The sequence below is a fragment of the Cherax quadricarinatus genome, chromosome 2, assembly GCF_038502225.1.
Source record: "Cherax quadricarinatus isolate ZL_2023a chromosome 2, ASM3850222v1, whole genome shotgun sequence".
In the NCBI taxonomy this organism is placed as follows: Eukaryota; Metazoa; Arthropoda; class Malacostraca; order Decapoda; family Parastacidae; genus Cherax; species Cherax quadricarinatus.
This window is the reverse complement of record NC_091293.1, coordinates 76,213,649-76,231,332: the sequence shown is the minus strand read 5'-3', so window position 1 is coordinate 76,231,332 and position 17,684 is coordinate 76,213,649. Positions and strand designations below refer to the sequence as shown.

General features: G+C 40.3%; 1 protein-coding gene across 5 annotated transcripts in view; it reads left to right on the top strand.

The window, feature by feature from the left end:
• The window catches only part of Abca3 (ATP binding cassette subfamily A member 3), a 705,605-nt gene that overhangs the window by 260,324 nt on the left and 427,597 nt on the right, over positions 1-17,684 (top strand). For 3 of the 5 annotated variants that reach the window (XM_070088973.1, XM_070088975.1, XM_070088953.1), the window contains exons 2-3: positions 1,810-2,136; positions 3,654-3,752. In XM_070088973.1, coding sequence (XP_069945074.1) covers positions 2,107-2,136; positions 3,654-3,752 — 129 coding nt within the window. In that variant the 5' untranslated portion in view covers positions 1,810-2,106. The remainder of the gene's footprint in view (positions 1-1,809; positions 2,137-3,653; positions 3,753-17,684) is intronic. The other 2 variants (XM_070088958.1, XM_070088966.1) reach the window with 1 other exon arrangement.

Sequence of the window (17,684 nt, the reverse complement as noted above, 5' to 3'; positions counted from 1 at the left end):
CAGGACGGTAGTACTTCCCTGGGTGGTTACTGTCTACCAACCTACTACTACAGGACGGTAGTACCTCCCTGGGTGGTTGCTGTCTACCAAACTACTACCACAGGACGGTAGTACCTCCCTGGGTGGTTACTTTCTACCAGCCTACTACAACAGGACTGTATTACCTCCCTGGGTGGTTGCTGTCTACCAACCTACTACCACAGGACGATAGTACCTCCCTGGGTGGTTGCTGTCTACCAACCTACTACCACAGGACGATAGTACCTCCCTGGGTGGTTGCTGTCTATCAACCTACTACCACAGGACGATAGTATCTCCCTGGGTGGTTGCTGTCTATCACCCTACTACCACGGACGGTAGTACCTTCCTGGGTGGTTGCTGTCTACCAACCTACTACCACAGGACGGTAGTACCTCCCTGGGTGGTTGCTGTCTACCAACCTACTACCACAGGACGGTAGTACCTCCCTGGGTGGTTGCTGTCTCCCAACCTACTACCACAGGACGATAGCACCTCCCTGGGTGGTTACTGTCTACCATCCTACTACCACAGGACGATAGCACCTCCCTGGGTGGTTACTGTCTACCAACCTACTACCACAGGACGGTAGTACCTCCCTTGGTGGTTGCTGTCTACCAACCTACTACCACAGGACGGTAGTACCTCCCTGGGTGGTTGCTGTCTACCAACCTACTAGCACAGGATGATAGTACCTCCCTGGGTGGTTGCTGTCTACCAACCTACTACCACAGGATGATAGTACCTCCCTGGGTGGTTGCTGTCTACCAACCTACTACCACAGGACGATAGTACCTCCCTGGGTGGTTACTGTCTACCAACCTACCACCACAGGACGATAGTACCTCCCTGGGTGGTTGCTGTCTACCAACCTACTACCACAGGACGATAGTACCTCCCTGGGTGGTTGCTGTCTACCAACCTACTACCACAGGATGATAGTACCTCCCTGGGTGGTTGCTGTCTACCAACCTACTACCACAGGATGATAGTACCTCCCTGGGTGGTTGCTGTCTACCAACCTACTACCACAGGATGATAGTACCTCCCTGGGTGGTTGCTGTCTACCAACCTACTACCACAGGACGATAGTACCTCCCTGGGTGGTTGCTGTCTATCACCCTACTACGTTATATTTTAGCAAGGTATGGTTGAATTTAAAAAAAAATAAAGTGGTTACGAGTCATTTACAATATGAAGTCAGGGTAATATGCCAGTGTGGATCAAATACTGTGTCATTTCTTGAACATTTGTGAGCTGTCTCTGAATTCATTGTATTTCAGCACATAATGACTCAGGGTGTGACAATAATCCATCTGGCAAGTATATAATTGTTATGTCTACATCAGCTTGTGGTGGTGATGCAACCTTCCAGAGAACCTTCCAGAGACAGTACTTGTAACGCAGGGGGAGCTGGGCGCTAGTGACTTCTTCCTTCCTGATACACTGATCATAGTCAGTAGTATCAGTATCCCTTAGTCTCAAGTCATTGAATTTCAGTTGAAATTCTTTTTGGATTTTTTATAGTTAAATTCCGCTGTTTTCCATTGTTCATTTTAAATTTAATATTACTTAAATTATATTATTTACCTCTCTCTCTCTCATATATATATATATATATATATATATATATATATATATATATATATATATATATATATATATATATATATATATATGTATATATAAAATATATATATAGTGTGAATTGTGTTGTTTGTGACAAGTAATACAACTTGAGTATTGTCCATGCCATTTGTTTACTTTATATAGCATCTTTTGTTTGAACAGGTACATTAAAGTGCAGTAATTGTCTCTACCTTACACAAATGGTGCTGAGGTTTTATTTTCGAAAGTTGTGGACTTATGAGGCAGTTGTGAAGACAGTCTCATAGGTAGCTAGTACCTCCAAATACCTCTCTCTCTCCTCAAAGACAATCCGAGGCAATCGTAACCTTGCCAGAGTTGAAAGATTCAAAAAGTATTAATAGACAGTTAACCATTATGAGTTAAGTGGTCATATTATTGAGTCTCTGAGAAGTGAGTGAAAAGATTGTGTATTCAAGTTGTGTCGTACTCTCCTACAAGATGGTACTTCCCTTTGAAACCTTGGGCAAGGTGAGTGGTATGCTGGTGTGGATCACTTTTATAAGTGTTATCAGAACTACTGGTGATCTGGACCACCACGTAGGAAGGTTGAGTCCGCATGATTACTTCAATTTTTTTTTTTTTTTTGCGATAGTGTGAAAAAATGAGTTTGCAATATCACACACTTGGAGACATGGAATCTTGAATGTTATAGACATGCTAAATGCCGCTACATTGGTGAGACACTCAGTTATATAAACCATCAAAACTAGCTGGACCTGATTTTTCTTATTTTGTTTCTGCTCGCTTTAAAACCCCGGCGGCGGCGGCGACTGTTTCAGCAGCAGTTGCAAAATCTGCTGTTGTCAGCACATCTATTTCCTCTTTTTTTACCTCATTTTTTATATATTTTTATTTTCCGTCACTTAACTCATGTTACCGCTCTCATATTCCTCCATCTGGACAGAAGTATTCGAGCACAAAGTTCCAATCACTCTTCAAATGTATTTCTGCACACCCTTGTGAACATTATTATACCTCCCACACTGCTTGACCTAGCACAGGGATGGACTGCTTGTTGAGCCTGACCTCACTTACCCTCACCGAGATCATGGCGAGTGTACGAAGCCATTCACAACCCACAAATTAAAAATGAAAACTGGAGGATGTCTTCCCTCGCTGCTTCTAATGGTCCACAACGGGCTGAAACATCGACCAGTGTTAATCTCTAATTTGTGGGTTAGCTATAATTTGTAGTCACATTCACTTCTTTAAGAGCTTGTATGTTCCACTCTCACGTTCTTTAACCTGGATAACGTCTGTTTTTTTTTTTAGCACCTTGGCACTTATCATGAAATAAATTGTGAATTTTGCCCTCTTGTAATAATAGATGCTACGGGAATACTGACAAGTTGTAGATGACAGACACTAATGCAATAATTGGAAACTTCAGTCAATGTTTGTCAGGTATAACACTTTTCAGGTCACTTATAAACTTGACAGGCGAAACGTAGTCTGAATACAATTACCAGTTGTTGCTCTCGTGTCACAGGATTAGATCTTGTTGAAACAAGTTACATAGGCCCTGACCGGGAGCGTTATCAACCTCACAATGAGGCTTGATCAACCTCCCAGCGACCTAAATGTACCCTTAATAAAATATTTAAGCATTACAAATGTCAGTCTAGACAGTTTGTCGGTATTCATATATCATACTCGTATATTACAATTATACAGTTTATCCTTTGTTGATGTTGCTGATGAGAATATATATATTTTGTATATTTTCATTAAAATACCAAGCAATTAGTTATGTTAGGTATAATTGCAATAATTTATGCAACTCAAAACCAGGCTGGACAACACTGTTAAAAATATTTTCTTAACGAAAAATGATATTAGTTTTAACGCCTTCCAGCAATTCCGTTAAAAATATTGAACCATTTTACAACAATACTTATTGTTCTTTCAACAAATCTCGATAAACTTTGTTGATTTTCAAAGCGGAATTAATTTTATTTTGTGTGTTAATAATCTTTATCTTTCAGGGGTGGGTAGGAAAAAGAAACATGGGAAGTGGTTCATCTGGCCTGCGGAAATTCTGGCTACTCTTGTGGAAGAACTGGACATTACAACGGCGGAGAAAAGTATGTATTATCATATATATATATATATATATATATATATATATATATATATATATATATATATATATATATATATATATATATATACGCAGTGCTATACCAAACTTCACCACACTGGACCAATACCTTGGAGTCCAGCTTGCGCTAGACTTTGATCCAAGTCTAGCGCAAGCTGGACTCCAAGGTATTGGTCCAGTGTGGTGAGTTTGGTATAGCACTGCGTACCTTGTTCCAAGGTTCGTAGGTTCGAGTCTCCTTCAGCTAGAGATCAGTGTTTGTGTATATTTCGCCTGCTCTCGCGAATTCCTTGTATATGTATGTATGTATGTATATATATATATATATATATATATATATATATATATATATATATATATATATATATATATATATATATATATATATATGATGCTAGTACCTGGATTTCTAAGGGATATGATATTATTACTAAGGTTTTTATTATTATATTGCCTCTACTGGGTTTGTTTTTATATTTGCTGACTTTACTAGGGTTCACTATCATAAATGTTAATAATAATCAATCAATCAAGTTTATTCTCTATAAGGATTACAATGCGGGGTTTACAGATTTTGGTTATTGTGTGGTTTACATGTAGTAAAATACTAATTACAGAAGGGGCCACTAGAACACCTGGCATGGCTGGGTATTTCGGGCAAAGTTAGATTAATTCTTAACCCTAAATTATTACAAATTGTGGAGTAAGTTGACTAAATACTAAGTGACTAAATACTAGTTTGTGAGTTTAGCAATGTGAATTATTTTTGTTTTGGCACAATATATAGTTTATTGGAGTATCACAGGCAAACTTGTGACTAGTTAGGAATCATTATTTTTAGATAAATTTTAAGATAAATGGTTCAGAGAACCGACAAGTTGATAAATTAGACACATGTGCAACACTTGGGTATCTTTATTGAGGAAACGTTTCGCCACACAGTGGCTTCATCAGTCCATACAAAGGAGAATGGTGAAGAACAGGAGTTCAAGGTAACACTGGTCAACAATTTCTGAAAAGTTGTATGCTTCTTAAATGAGATTACCTGGAGTTTACCTGAAGAGGGTTTCGGGGTTTAACGCCCCCGCGGCTCGGTCTGAGACCAGGCCTCGTGGTGGATTAGGATCTGATCAACCAGGCTGTTACTGCTGGCCGCACGCAAACGTACGAACCACAGCCCGGTTGGTCAGGTACTGACTTTAGGTGCCTGTCCAGTGCCTTCTTGAAGACAGTCAGGGGTCTATTGGTAATCCCCCTTATGTATGCTGGGAGGCAGTTGAACAGTCTTGGGCCCCGGACACTTATTGTGTTGTCTTTCAGTGTACTCGTGGCGCCCCTGCTTTTCATCGGGGGAATGTTGCATCTCCTGCCGAGTCTCTTGCTTTCATAGGGAGTGATTAGAGTAGTTAATTCTTATGTATTTTCATGTCCTGAATCCAAATATCTGCTCCAATGAGTACATGCTCAAGACTTAAGGCGTTCCCATAATTTAAATGCTTTACTGGCTCATTGTATGTCATAAACGATCTCTGTATTTGTTCCAGCTCTGATATTTCTCCTGCCTTGAACGGGGCCATCAACACTGAGCAATATTCCAAATGAGGGAGCACTAGCGATTTGATGAGTGTCACCATTGGCATTATTTCCTTTGTTTTGAAAGTTCTCGATACCCCCTCCCCCTTCTGGCTCTCATGATCTTTGTCTTATGTTCTTTAAAAGAAAGGTCAGATGACATAATTATTCAAATGTCTTTTATGTGTTCCTTTCGTTCTATTTGGTGACCCTCTTGAATTTTGTATACAGAGTTCCGTTTGAGTTATTCATTCTTTCCATACCTAAGCAGCTGGAACTGATCACCACCGAACGTCATGTTCTCCGCTGCCCACTGAAAAACCAAGCTTATGTCTTCCGGTAATTTTTCAGTGTCTTCTATCTTAGTGACTTTTATGCTTAATTTAGTGGCATCTGCAAATGATACAAAACTGTGACGAGTGTTTTTATTTTTGTCTGCTATGAGGATGAGAAACAGCAGAGGTGCCAGGACGGTGCCTTGGGGAACTGAGCTTTTTACCTCGCTCATGCTCGATTTTGCTCTTATTACTACTAGTTTTTGTGCTTTGTGCGTTAGGAACCCGAAAAATCCACCTGCCTACCTTCCTCGTAACGCCTATGGCCCTCATTTTGTGCGCTATCACTCCATGATCGCATTTGTCAAACGCCTTTGCAGAATCTGTGTATATCACATCTGCATTTTGGTCGTCTTCTAACGCCTCCATAATTCTACCATAGTGGTTCAGCAGCTATGACAGGCAGCTGTAGAGATGTATCGGATGTGAAAATTTAGATATCCATGGATGTGGATGTGTATGTGTATGAGGATGTCTTACTTATTTTGCGGTTGCAGATGCGAATGTAAGAAATTGTGCGGATGTTCCGTGGATGTTGCTGCAGATGTTTCCTGGATTCGGATGTTGATGCATATGCGGATATCTGTTTACAGTAAAATTCGGATGCAGATGTAAGAAATCTAATCTAGATGTAAGAAATTGTGCGGATGTTCCTCGGATGCGGATTCGAGTATCCGATATAGCACTAAGCAGCTGTGACAGGAGGTTTTATGCGCGAGGGGCTGAGACTTCCAGCAAGCGTGCGTGAGCGTGTTAGGAACAAGTAGAGACAAATGTTTTTTATGACTTGATGTGCTGTTGGAGTGTGAGCAAAGTAACATTTATGAAGGGATTCAGGGAAACCAGCAGGCCGGACTTGAGTCCTGGAGGTGGGAAGTACAGTTCCTGCGCTCTGAAGGACGGGTGGAGATATGTTGCAGTTTTTGAGCTATAGTGTTGGCACGCCTCTGGCAAGACAGTGATGAAGTGAGTGATGAAAGTGTTTATTCTTTTTCGGGTCACCCTACCTTGGTGGAAAACGGCCGATGCATTAATAAAAAATATATAGAAGCAAAGATGTTAGGTGTATGAGGAATCAGATCATTGGTCACTTCATATGAATGCAGTGTTCTAACTGGGTAGCAGCAAGTTGGCCAGTATATCTGACAAGCTCAGACTACCAGATTTTTTTGACAAGTGTCGGAAATGGTGATCAATAAAGATTCAAGTCAGCATCTTTATACTGATCGTACTCAACTTCTATGAGTTTGGTCCCTCCCCGCTTCATCAGATGGTTATATGATGGCCGTAGTCCAGACTACTTTCCATTTCTCCCAAATGCACTCTATTCCAGCCACTACAGTGTTTGATGTAGTTTCTTGCACCATAATCTGTGACGTAGTGGGGTCCTTAATAAGGTACCTTGTTGGCAACGCTCATTTAAACTGACAAGTACACTAGACACGTTAGTGGCTACATTCTCACAGGGTAGGTAACTGTACTTCTTAGTCGAGTTATCCGACGCTGTGTGTTCATGGTGTGATATACTCTTCTCTGTCAATCATTAATAGAATGGGAAAGGAATTTAAGATGAATGAATACACCGTGGATGTATGAGCACTTCTCTTCGAGGAAAGTTGGGCTTGAAATTCTATAGCTCTCAGGAAGAACTCATTGATGACTCCTCTTTTAGTCCTGGTATCCTGATGCAATTAACAGTGTAGATCAACTTTATTAGCGGTTTTATGTTGTACGTACCTTGAAAACCAGAGCATTGTTGGTTGTACACAATAGAATATCAAGGAAAGAAAACTCCATCTTTTTTATGTTTCCAAAGTGAACGTGATGGATGGTTGGTTCTTTGCTGTTGATTTAATTTTGGATGCTAAATCTTGAAGGATAAATGACTTGCATACCATCCACATATCCCAACCTTGTCATGGGGATGATGGATCTAAAAAACTGAGCATCTTAAGAACAAGTAGGGGAAATGGAGCTGTGAAAATGTTCAGTGACGGTACAGTTGTGGAAAAAAGTTCCTTCACTCTCTCTGCTGGGCAGAAGTGGCATCTGGCAACTCATATGTCGCAAACAGGGGAGTAAAGACTATTTCTAAAAATAAATTAGTGGAGGTTGTAACGACAATGGTTATTAGTTGACAAAATTAATTGCTGGTACTTTCTGCATATCTATATAAAAATAGATTTATGAATGTAGAAATTATCATTTGGATGTTATATCCAGTATTATAAAACCATAAAAATAATTTTCAAATATGACCAAATATATTAAAAAGGAAGTGTTATGATAACAGGTCCATAATCATCATACATCAGTCATATCTACTCGGGTGAAGCACACTTTTGATGGTCAAGTTGGGTGAATGTGTGAGCCTCGGTCTACATAATGTCTTACAGAATATTGGTAATTTATATAATATACAATTTAAATACTCTATAGTATACTATTATCCTAGCCAGCCTACCAGGAGAACTACTCAGGTATACCAGGAGGAAAGTTTGTTGTATGGGATACTGAAACTGTAAATAATCTATAAAAATTATATATATCAAACTACAGTATATATACTAGCATAGTATATATACCATTATATAAATCAAAATACTTTTATAGTAGACCCTTACCCTAGCCAACCTACCGAGTAGAACTGTTAAGGTATACCAGGAAGAAAGATTATTATATGGGATACTGAAACTGTAAATTATTTAAAAAAGTATATACAGCAAACTACAGTATATACAATAAGTGTCAGGGGCCCGAGACTGTTCAACTGCCTCCCAGCATACATAAGGGGGATTACCAACAGACCCCTGGCAGTCTTCAAGCTGGCACTGGACAAGCACCTAAAGTCGGTTCCTGACCAGCCGGGCTGTGGCTCGTACGTTGGTTTGCGTGCAGCCAGCAGCAACAGCCTGGTTGATCAGGCTCTGATCCACCAGGAGGCCTGGTCACAGACCGGGCCGCAGGGGTGTTGACCCCCGGAACTCTCTCCAGGTAAACTCCAGGTAAACTACATCATGCAAACCTGTGTAATCTGCAGTAAGAGTAACAGGCCAGGTTTAGCTTGGATTGCATGCAATCTCTGTGGAAAATGGTCCCATGGGTCGTGTAGGGACATTAAGTAATCAGTCACCTTTGATATTAAATCAGGAAAATGTTTTTTGGGTCTGCCCAATTGAGAGGCATCTTTGGGAGAAAATTACATCTATACTAGAAGAAAGGAATACCAACAACAAAAATATCCATCTTAGAAAACATGACAGCCTTATATAATAGCTTGGAAAATGAAAGGAGTGGGGCAGGTGGGGCTGTCACCCCTGGGGCTGGTGCTGTCTTGGAGGACAGTACTTGTAAGAATACAGACATGAAAGACAGTGCACCAGATGGTGCTGGTGCTGTCCTAGCAGTGTACCAGATGGTGCTGGTGCTGTCCTAGAAGACAGTGCACCAGATGGAGTTAGTGGCCCTGGTGATGAAACAGGTAAAGACAATGCTATACAAATTCCAGAGGAACAAGGTAGCACTACTGCTGGAGATGGAATAAAAGGGCTTTAGAAAGGGAAGGGGATGTGTAGACCAAGTGTTGACAGTGAAATTTATAGGTGAACAGTATTTGAGAAGGGTAAAGAGGTTTTTGTGGCATTTGTAGATTTGGAAAAGGCTTATGACAGGGTTAATAGGGAAGCAATATGGCAGATGTTGCAAATGTATGGAATAGGAGGCAGGTTATTGAAAGCAGTGAAGAGTTTTTATGAGGATAATGAGGCTCAGGTTAGAGTATGTAGGAGAGAGGGAGATTATTTCCCAGTAAAAGAAGGCCTTAGACAAGGCTGTGTGATGTCACCGTGGTTGTCCAATATATTTATAGATGGGGTTGTAAGAGAACTGAATGTTCGGGTGTTGGCAAGAGGTGAGGGGTTAAAAGATAAAGAATCTAACACAGCTGTCACAGTTGCTCTTTGCTGATGACACTGTACTTTTGGGAGATTCTGAAGAGAAGTTGCAGAGGTTGGTGGATGAATTTGGCAGGGTATGTAAAAGAAGAAAATTAAAAGTGAATATTGAAAAAAGTAAGGTGATGAGGATAAAAAAAATTAGGTAATGAAAGACTGGATATCAGATTGGAGGGAGAGAGTATGGAGGAGATGACTGTATTCAAATATTTGGGAGTGACCGTGTCAGCAGATGGGACTATGAAAGATGGGGTGAATCACAGAAATGAAGAGGGGAAAAGGTGAATGGTGCACTGAAGAGTCTGTGGAGACAAAGAACTTTATCCATGGAAGCAAAGAGGGGAAGGTATGAGAGTATAGTTATACCAATGCTCTTATATGGATGTGAAACAATGGGTGGTGAATGTTACAACAACAAGAAGGCTGGAGGCAGTGGAGATGTCATGTCTGAGGGCAATGTGTGGTGTGAATATAATGCAGAGAATTGTAGTTTGGAAATTAGGAGGAGGTGCGGGATTACCAAAACTATTATCCAGAGGGCTGAGAAGGGGTTGTTGAGGTGGTTCGGACATGTGGAGAGGGTTGAACAAAATAAAATGTCTTTGAGAGTGTATAAATCTGCAGTGGAGCAAAGGTGGGTTAGAGGTCGGCCTAAGAAAGGTTGGAAGGAGAGGGTAAAGGAGGTCTTGTGTGTGAGAGGCTTGGACTTCCAGCAAGCATGTGTGAGCATGTTAAATAGGAGCGAATGGAGACAAATGGCTTTTAGGACTTGACTTGCTGTTGGAGTGTGACCAGGGAAATATTTATGAAGGGGTTCAGGGAAACCAGCAGGCCGGACTTGAGTCCTGGAGATGGGAAGTACAGTGTCTGCACTCTGAAGGAGGGGTGTTAATGTTGCAGTTTTATAACTGTAGTGTAAGCACCCTTCTGGCAAGACAGTGATGGAGTGAATGATAGCAAAAGTTTTTCTTTTTCGGGCCACCCTGCCTTGGTGGGAAACTGCCGATGTGTGTGTGTGTGTGTGTGTGTGTGTGTGTGTGTGTGTGTGTGTGTGTGTGTATCACACACAGAGGCTGACTTGGGTTACATTTGAATGAGTCTTAGCTCTGAAGGTGGACCGGCCCACTTTTTACATATATTCTTAAATGTTATTTAACTTTATCTACGACTGTAATAATGTAATGTTGCGTTCTGTTTATTTTAAAATATTAAAAATTCGTTCCGTACTGAAAAATTAACTCATCAGTCTATTACGTTTAATAATTTATCTAAAATATTTGACTTTTCAATTGTCATGATTATTGACATTCTTGTTTATCACTACGAATAATGACACATTAACGTAGCAGTTACTAATTAATTGAATACATAAATGAATGAAATTTTTACAATACCTATTGAAATATGTTTGCTTTAGGAATGAACGTACACGTAATATGGATCTGCAAGTCTCAAAAATGCATGCAAGTTCCCTATTCTGATAGAACAATTACAGTTTAAAAATAAACATTTAAATTTTACCTTATGATGTGAGATTTCTCAGTTAATTAGTGTCAGTAGTTTTGTTGATAATTTTATTTGTCAAGGCTCATAAGAGTTTCTTTGCTAGGGTTACAATGTGTGTTTACATGTAATATAATTGGTACAAAGAAAGCCACTATCATGCCGAGGCATTTCGGCCACACTTAACCTAATACTTATAGACTACTTAAGTCTAGGCAGGTGAAGAGTGGTAGAATACAAATAATCAATATTCACTCTGTTTTTAATATGAAGTAGTACAATTTATGATGCAATTTATGATTTTCAAGTTTGTAATTAAGTTCATTTACTTAATTATTAATGTAAGGTAGTACAATTAGTGATACAAACATGCATTTATAAGTTTGTAATAATGGCTTAATAGTTAAGGGATAATAAACTATTTGGGGTAGTTGCTTTGAATTTGGTTAGGGTTTAGAATGGTGTGGGTATGTTTGTTATTGAGAGATGAGATGATTTTTGAGTATGATCCTAAACTGATTTGTGGGCAGGGGACCCCTCAAGGAAGGTTCCTTGATGTTGGTGAGGGGCTCTTGATTTAGGGAATTGGATCTGTGCTCCAGTTCCCCGAATTAAGCCTGAATGCCTTCCACCTCCCCCCCCCAGGCGCTGTATAATCCTCCGGGTTTAGCGCTTCCCCCTTGATTATAATAATAATAATGTGGGCAGGGGACCTCTTGCTGTTTCAGGCAAAGAGTTCCAGGTCTTAGGGCCCTTTATGTGCATTGCATTTTTGTAAAGTGTGAGACGGACACGAGGGATGTCAAAAAGTGGTTTGTGCCTCGTGTTATGACTGTGTGTTCTGTTGAGGCTGTCTGTGAGAAGTTTGAGTGGGGGGTTGATATTGGAGTTTAATGTTCTGTATATGTAGTAGGCACAATAGTAAGTGTGTATATTATGTATATTAAGTAAGTTCATGTTTTTGAAGAGAGGTGGAGTGTGTGCTGGAGTTTGTGATCATCCGTACTGCCGCTTTTTGTTGGGTTATTAAAAGTTTGAGGTGATTGGCCGTGGTAGATCCCCAAGCACAAATACCATAGGTGAGAGTGATATAAGGTAAGGAGGGCCCGTTGGGGTATATAGTATCATATCTTGGAAAGGATACCTACTGTTTTGGAAACTTTCATAGTTATATGCTGGATGTGGGTCTGAAATTTAAGATTACAGTCAAGGTGGAGACCTAGAAATTTGCCCTCAGTGTGTCTTGTAATGAATGAACCATTTATCGACATGTTTAGCCATATATTTGATGCTCTGTTTCCAAAAAACATGAATTAGGTTTTGTCTATATTGAGTAAGTTTTCTGGTAGTCATCCAGTTTGATATTTTAAGTAGCTCGCTGTTTAGTGTTACTAAGTATAGCCGGGTTTGGGTGGGAGAAAGATGTAAGTGGTGTCATCCGCGAATAGAACTGGTTTAAAAGGAGCCGTGATGCATTTGGGAGGTCATTGATGTAAATAAGAAGGAGTAGAGGACCTAGGACACTTCCCTGTGGCACTCTAACAACTACAGGCTGAGTATTGGAGGTCACCCCATTTGTGCATACATACTAGTGTCTACAACTAAAATAAGATTTTTTTTTTAGTTGAGCGAGTGTCATCTGACCCCATAATGCGCTAGTTTTAAGTGCAAGATATTGTGGTCGACTGTATCAAATGCTTTCTGTAGGTCTACGATGAGCCCCAGAGGATATTCATTTTTGTCAAATGTTGTATATAGTAATTCGAGCATCTGAATAATTGCATCATTCGTGCCTTTTTTGGCCAAAACCCAAACTGGCAGGTGTTCAGTATGTTGTGGGATAGGAGGTAGGAGTAGATTTGTTTATATATTATTTTTTCGAAGATTTTTGAGAGCAAAACCCCTCAAGGAAGGTTCCTTGATGTTGGTGAGGGGCTCTTGATTTAGGGAATTGGATCTGTGCTCCAGTTCCCCGAATTAAGCCTGAATGCCTTCCACATCCCCCCCCCCCCCCAGGCGCTGTATAATCCTCCGGGTTTAGCGCTTCCCCCTTGATTATAATAATAATAATTTGAGAGCAAAGGCACGTTAGATATTGGTCTGTAGTTATTTAGTTTTGTTGGATCGTCTCCTTTGGGGAACGGGGTGACCCTTGCAGTCTTGAGTATGGATGGAAATTTAGAAGATTGAACAGATTTGTTAAATAGTGTTGCAGTAATGGGAGATAGCACATGAGCTGCTTTTTTCTTTTTTTTATACATGATTGTTGGCAAGTCATTTAGGTCTCCTGCATTTTTTTTAATGATTTAATTATTAGAGTGACTTCAGTAGGATTTGTTGGTGCTATATATAGAGTATTTAGGTTATTACCAGTGAGGTAGTCTTGTGGCTGAGTAGTTGCGTTTGGGATTTTGCTTCCTAGTTTTGATCCTATAATAGAAAAGAAGATATTAAGTTCGTTGGCAGTGTCTATAGTCTGTATGTGTGGTTCGTCTGATTTTGCTAAGTTAATCTCTCTGCTGATTAGTGGAAACAGAATTGGGATGGGGAGGTTGCTTGGTGGAACAGGGTGCCTTCAGGGTTGTTTTGACATCGGTATTGATTGGTGAATTGTTTAAAATAAGATAAAAAAAGTGGCTAATTTATCATATTTTAGGGTGGTTCTGATGGTTGAATTGGAAATTGATTTGTTCCATTGCTTTGTCCGGAAACATACAGACAAACATGAGCGGAAGTGACCCAAAATGGGGGTCACAGTGGCCGGAAATGGACTATTACCCTGGCTTCACTCCCTCTCCCTTTACATCCTCTGAAATATGCCTGGTTTAACTAATTCGTCAACACCTGTTAGGACGGCCCGATGTGCGAGAAATAAGAAAAAACGTTAATTTTAGTAAAATGACGATATTTTCACAATGGAGGGCAACTTTAGCATAGCAAAAGTCTGGGGACATTAATCATGGAGACTGACCAGATTGTTTTAGTATCTGGAATACCTACTGCTTTTTTGCGATTGTTTTGAAAAAGGAAATTGATGAATTTAGTGTAAAATTAGCTGAATGGCCCAATTTTGGATTACTATTGGGTTGGATTTATGATTAAAATAGCCTTTTCGTGTTATCGGTTTATAGCACTCGAGACTAGACTTCGTTATACCTGGAGTATACCTGGGAGGATTTCGGGGGACAACGCCCCTGCTGCCCAGTCTGTAATCAGGCCTCGTGGTGGATCAGGGCCTGATCAACCATGCAACCCGACGTACGAACCATAGCCCGGTTGATCAGGTACTGACTTGAGGTGCTTGTCTAATGCCTTCTTGAAGACAGTCAGGGGTCTGTTGGTAATCCCCCTTATGTATGCTGGGAGGCAGTTGAGCAGTCTTGGGTCCCAGACACTTATTGTGTTGTCTCTTAACGTGCAAGTGGCACCCCTGCTTTTCATTGGGGGGATGTTCCATCGTCTGTCAAGTGTTTTGCTCTCATAGGGAGTGATTTTCGTGTGCAAGTTTGGTAATAATCCTTCTAGGATTTTCCAAGTGTATATAATTATGTATCTCTCCCGCCTGTGTTCCAAGGAGTACAGGTTGAGGAACTTCAAGCACTCCCAGTAATCGAGGTGTTTTATCAGTTATGCGCGCCGTGAAGGTTCTCTGTACACTCTCTAGGTCAGCAATTTCACCTGCCTTGAAAGGTGCTGTTAGTGTGCAGCAATATTCCATCCCAGATAGAACAAGTGACCTGAAGAGTGTCATCATGGGCTTGGGATCCCTAGTTTTGAAGGTTCTCATTATCCATCCTGTCATTTTTCTAGCAGATGTGATTGATACAATGTCTTTGAAGGTGAGATCCTCCGACATGATCATTCCCAGGTCTTTTACATTAGTTTTTTGCTCTATTGTTCAAGAGCTCCAACACACTCACTTAACATCTCCCAAAATCTCTCTTTCCTCTACACTCTTTTCTCCAGGTGCATACACAATTACTGTGACCCACTTTTTGCATCCAACCCTTATTTAAATCACAAATTCCATGAATTTATACATTTATATTCCCTCTTCTCCTTCTGTAACTGATCCTTGAACATTATTGCTACACCTCCCTTAGATCTAACTCTCTCAGATACTCCTGACTTAATTCCATTTATTTGTCCCCACTGAAACTGGTAGGTAAGTTTGGGGTGCTGGGTATAAATGATAATGGAGACCTTTAACTGAACTTTGTATAAAAAGAGTTTTGGTTATAGGTAATACGTATTTTAAGAATAAAGGTTAAATGTACAAGATATGATATAGGGCATAATGACAGTAGTTTGTGACTATGTATTGGTAGGTAAAAGACTGTTGGGTAGACTTCAAGATGTGCATGTCTTTAGAAGGGCCACAGATATATGATCACTTTTTGGTTGTAGCTACAGTGAGAGTAAAAGGCAGATGGGATACAAGGAGAATAGAAGCATCAGGGAAGAGAGAGGTGAAGGTTTATAAACTAAAAGAGGAGGCAATTTGGGTAAGATGTAAACAACTACTGGAGGATAGATAGGCTAGTGGGAGTATAGGTATGGGTTAGGTTTAAGAATGTAACGTTAGAGTGTTTAGCAGAAGTTTGTGGTTACAGGAAAGCAGGTGTGGGAGGGAAGAAGACCGGCTGGTGGAATGATGAGGTAAAAAGAGTAGTAAGAGAGAAAAGGTTAGCATATGAGACGTTTTTACAAAGTAGAAGTGATACAAGGAGGGAGAAGTATGTATAGAGAAAAAGAGAGGTTAAAAGAGTGGCAAAGGAATGTAAAAAGAGAGCAAGTGAGAGAGTGGGTGAGCTGTTATCAACAAATTTTGTTGAAGATAAGGAAAAGTTTTATAAAGAGAATAAATTGAGAATGAGAGTTGTTATATACACCTGGAAAATCCTAGAGGGACTAGTACCGAACTTGCACACGAAAATCACTCACTACGAAAGCAAAAGACTTGGCAGACGATGCAACATCCCCCCAATGAAAAGCAGGGGTGTCACTAGCACGCTAAGAGACCATACAATAAGTGTCAGGGGCCCGAGACTGTTCAACTGCCTCCCAGCATACATAAGGGGGATTACCAACAGACCCCTGGCAGTCTTCAAGCTGGCACTGGACAAGCACCTAAAGTCGGTTCCTGACCAGCCGGGCTGTGGCTCGTACGTTGGTTTGTGTGCAGCCAGCAGTAACAGCCTGGTTGATCAGGCTCTGATCCACCAGGAGGCCTGGTCACAGACCGGGCCATGGGGGCATTGACCCCCGGAACTCTCTCCAGGTAAACTCCAGGTTAGATGGAGAATTAGAGGATTGGGAAGAGGGAGGGAATATTTTGAGGTATTATTAAATGTTGATTAGGATAGGGAAGCTGTGATTTTGTGTATTGGGCAGGGAGGAATAACATCTTGTAGGAGTGAGGAAGAGCCAGTTATGAGGGGGAAGGAAATGCATGAGGTAGTGGGTAGAACAAAACAGGGTAAAGCAGCTGGGATTGATGGGATAAAGGCAAAAATGTTAAAAGCAGGAGGGGATGATTTAGTTTTGGAATGGTTAATTCTTTTATTTTATAAATGTATGGAAGAGGGTAAGATTCCTAGGGATTGGCAGAGAGCATGCATAGTTCCTTTGTATAAAGGCAAAGGGGACAAAGGAGAGTGTAAAAATTATTGAGGAATAAGCCTGTTGAGTATACCTGGTGAAGTGTATGGTAGAGTTATTATTGAAAGAATTAAGAGTAAGATGGAGAGCAGGATCACAGAGCAACAAGGTGGCTTTAGGAAGGGTAGGGGGTGTGTTGACCAAGTGTTTAAACTGAAACATATAGGTGAACAGTATTTAGATAAGGGTAAAGAAGTTTTTATGGCATTTATAGATTTGGAAAAGGCGTATGACAGGGAGGATGCGGGGGGGGAGGGCAATATGGCAGATGTTGCTAATGTGTGGAATAGGAGGCAGGTTACTGAAAACAGTAAAGAGCTTTTATGAGGATAGTGAGACTCAGTTTAGAGTATGTAGGAGACAGGGAGATTATTTCCTAGTAAAAGTAGACCTTAGACAAGGATGTGTGATGTCACTATGGTTGTTCAATATATTTATAGATGGGGTTGAAAGAAAAGTGAATGCTTGGGTGTTGGCACTAAATTATATTCAAACACATCTGCCTGAAATGCCTAGCCATGCTAGGTGTTCTAGTGGTACACTCTGTAATTATTATTTTACTATATGTAAACCACACGATAACCAAATTCTGTAAACTCAGCATTGTAATCCTTATAGAGAATAAACTTTGAACTCTGCTACTGTGTACATAATGTCCACTGAGGGTGAAAGTTTGAAGCTTTTGAACAATTTTACTCAAGTTTTAAATTTGTACCTAGTCTAACCTTATGGGGTATCACCCTTCTTACACAATACATCATCATTAATATTTTGAAGCTGATGAGGAGAAGCATTCTTTAGTTATTTAATATATATGAGTACGTATCACTGTTCTGGTTCAAACAGTAGTTATGATCATTGTAGACAGAATTTGTTAGTTTATTCACAGAT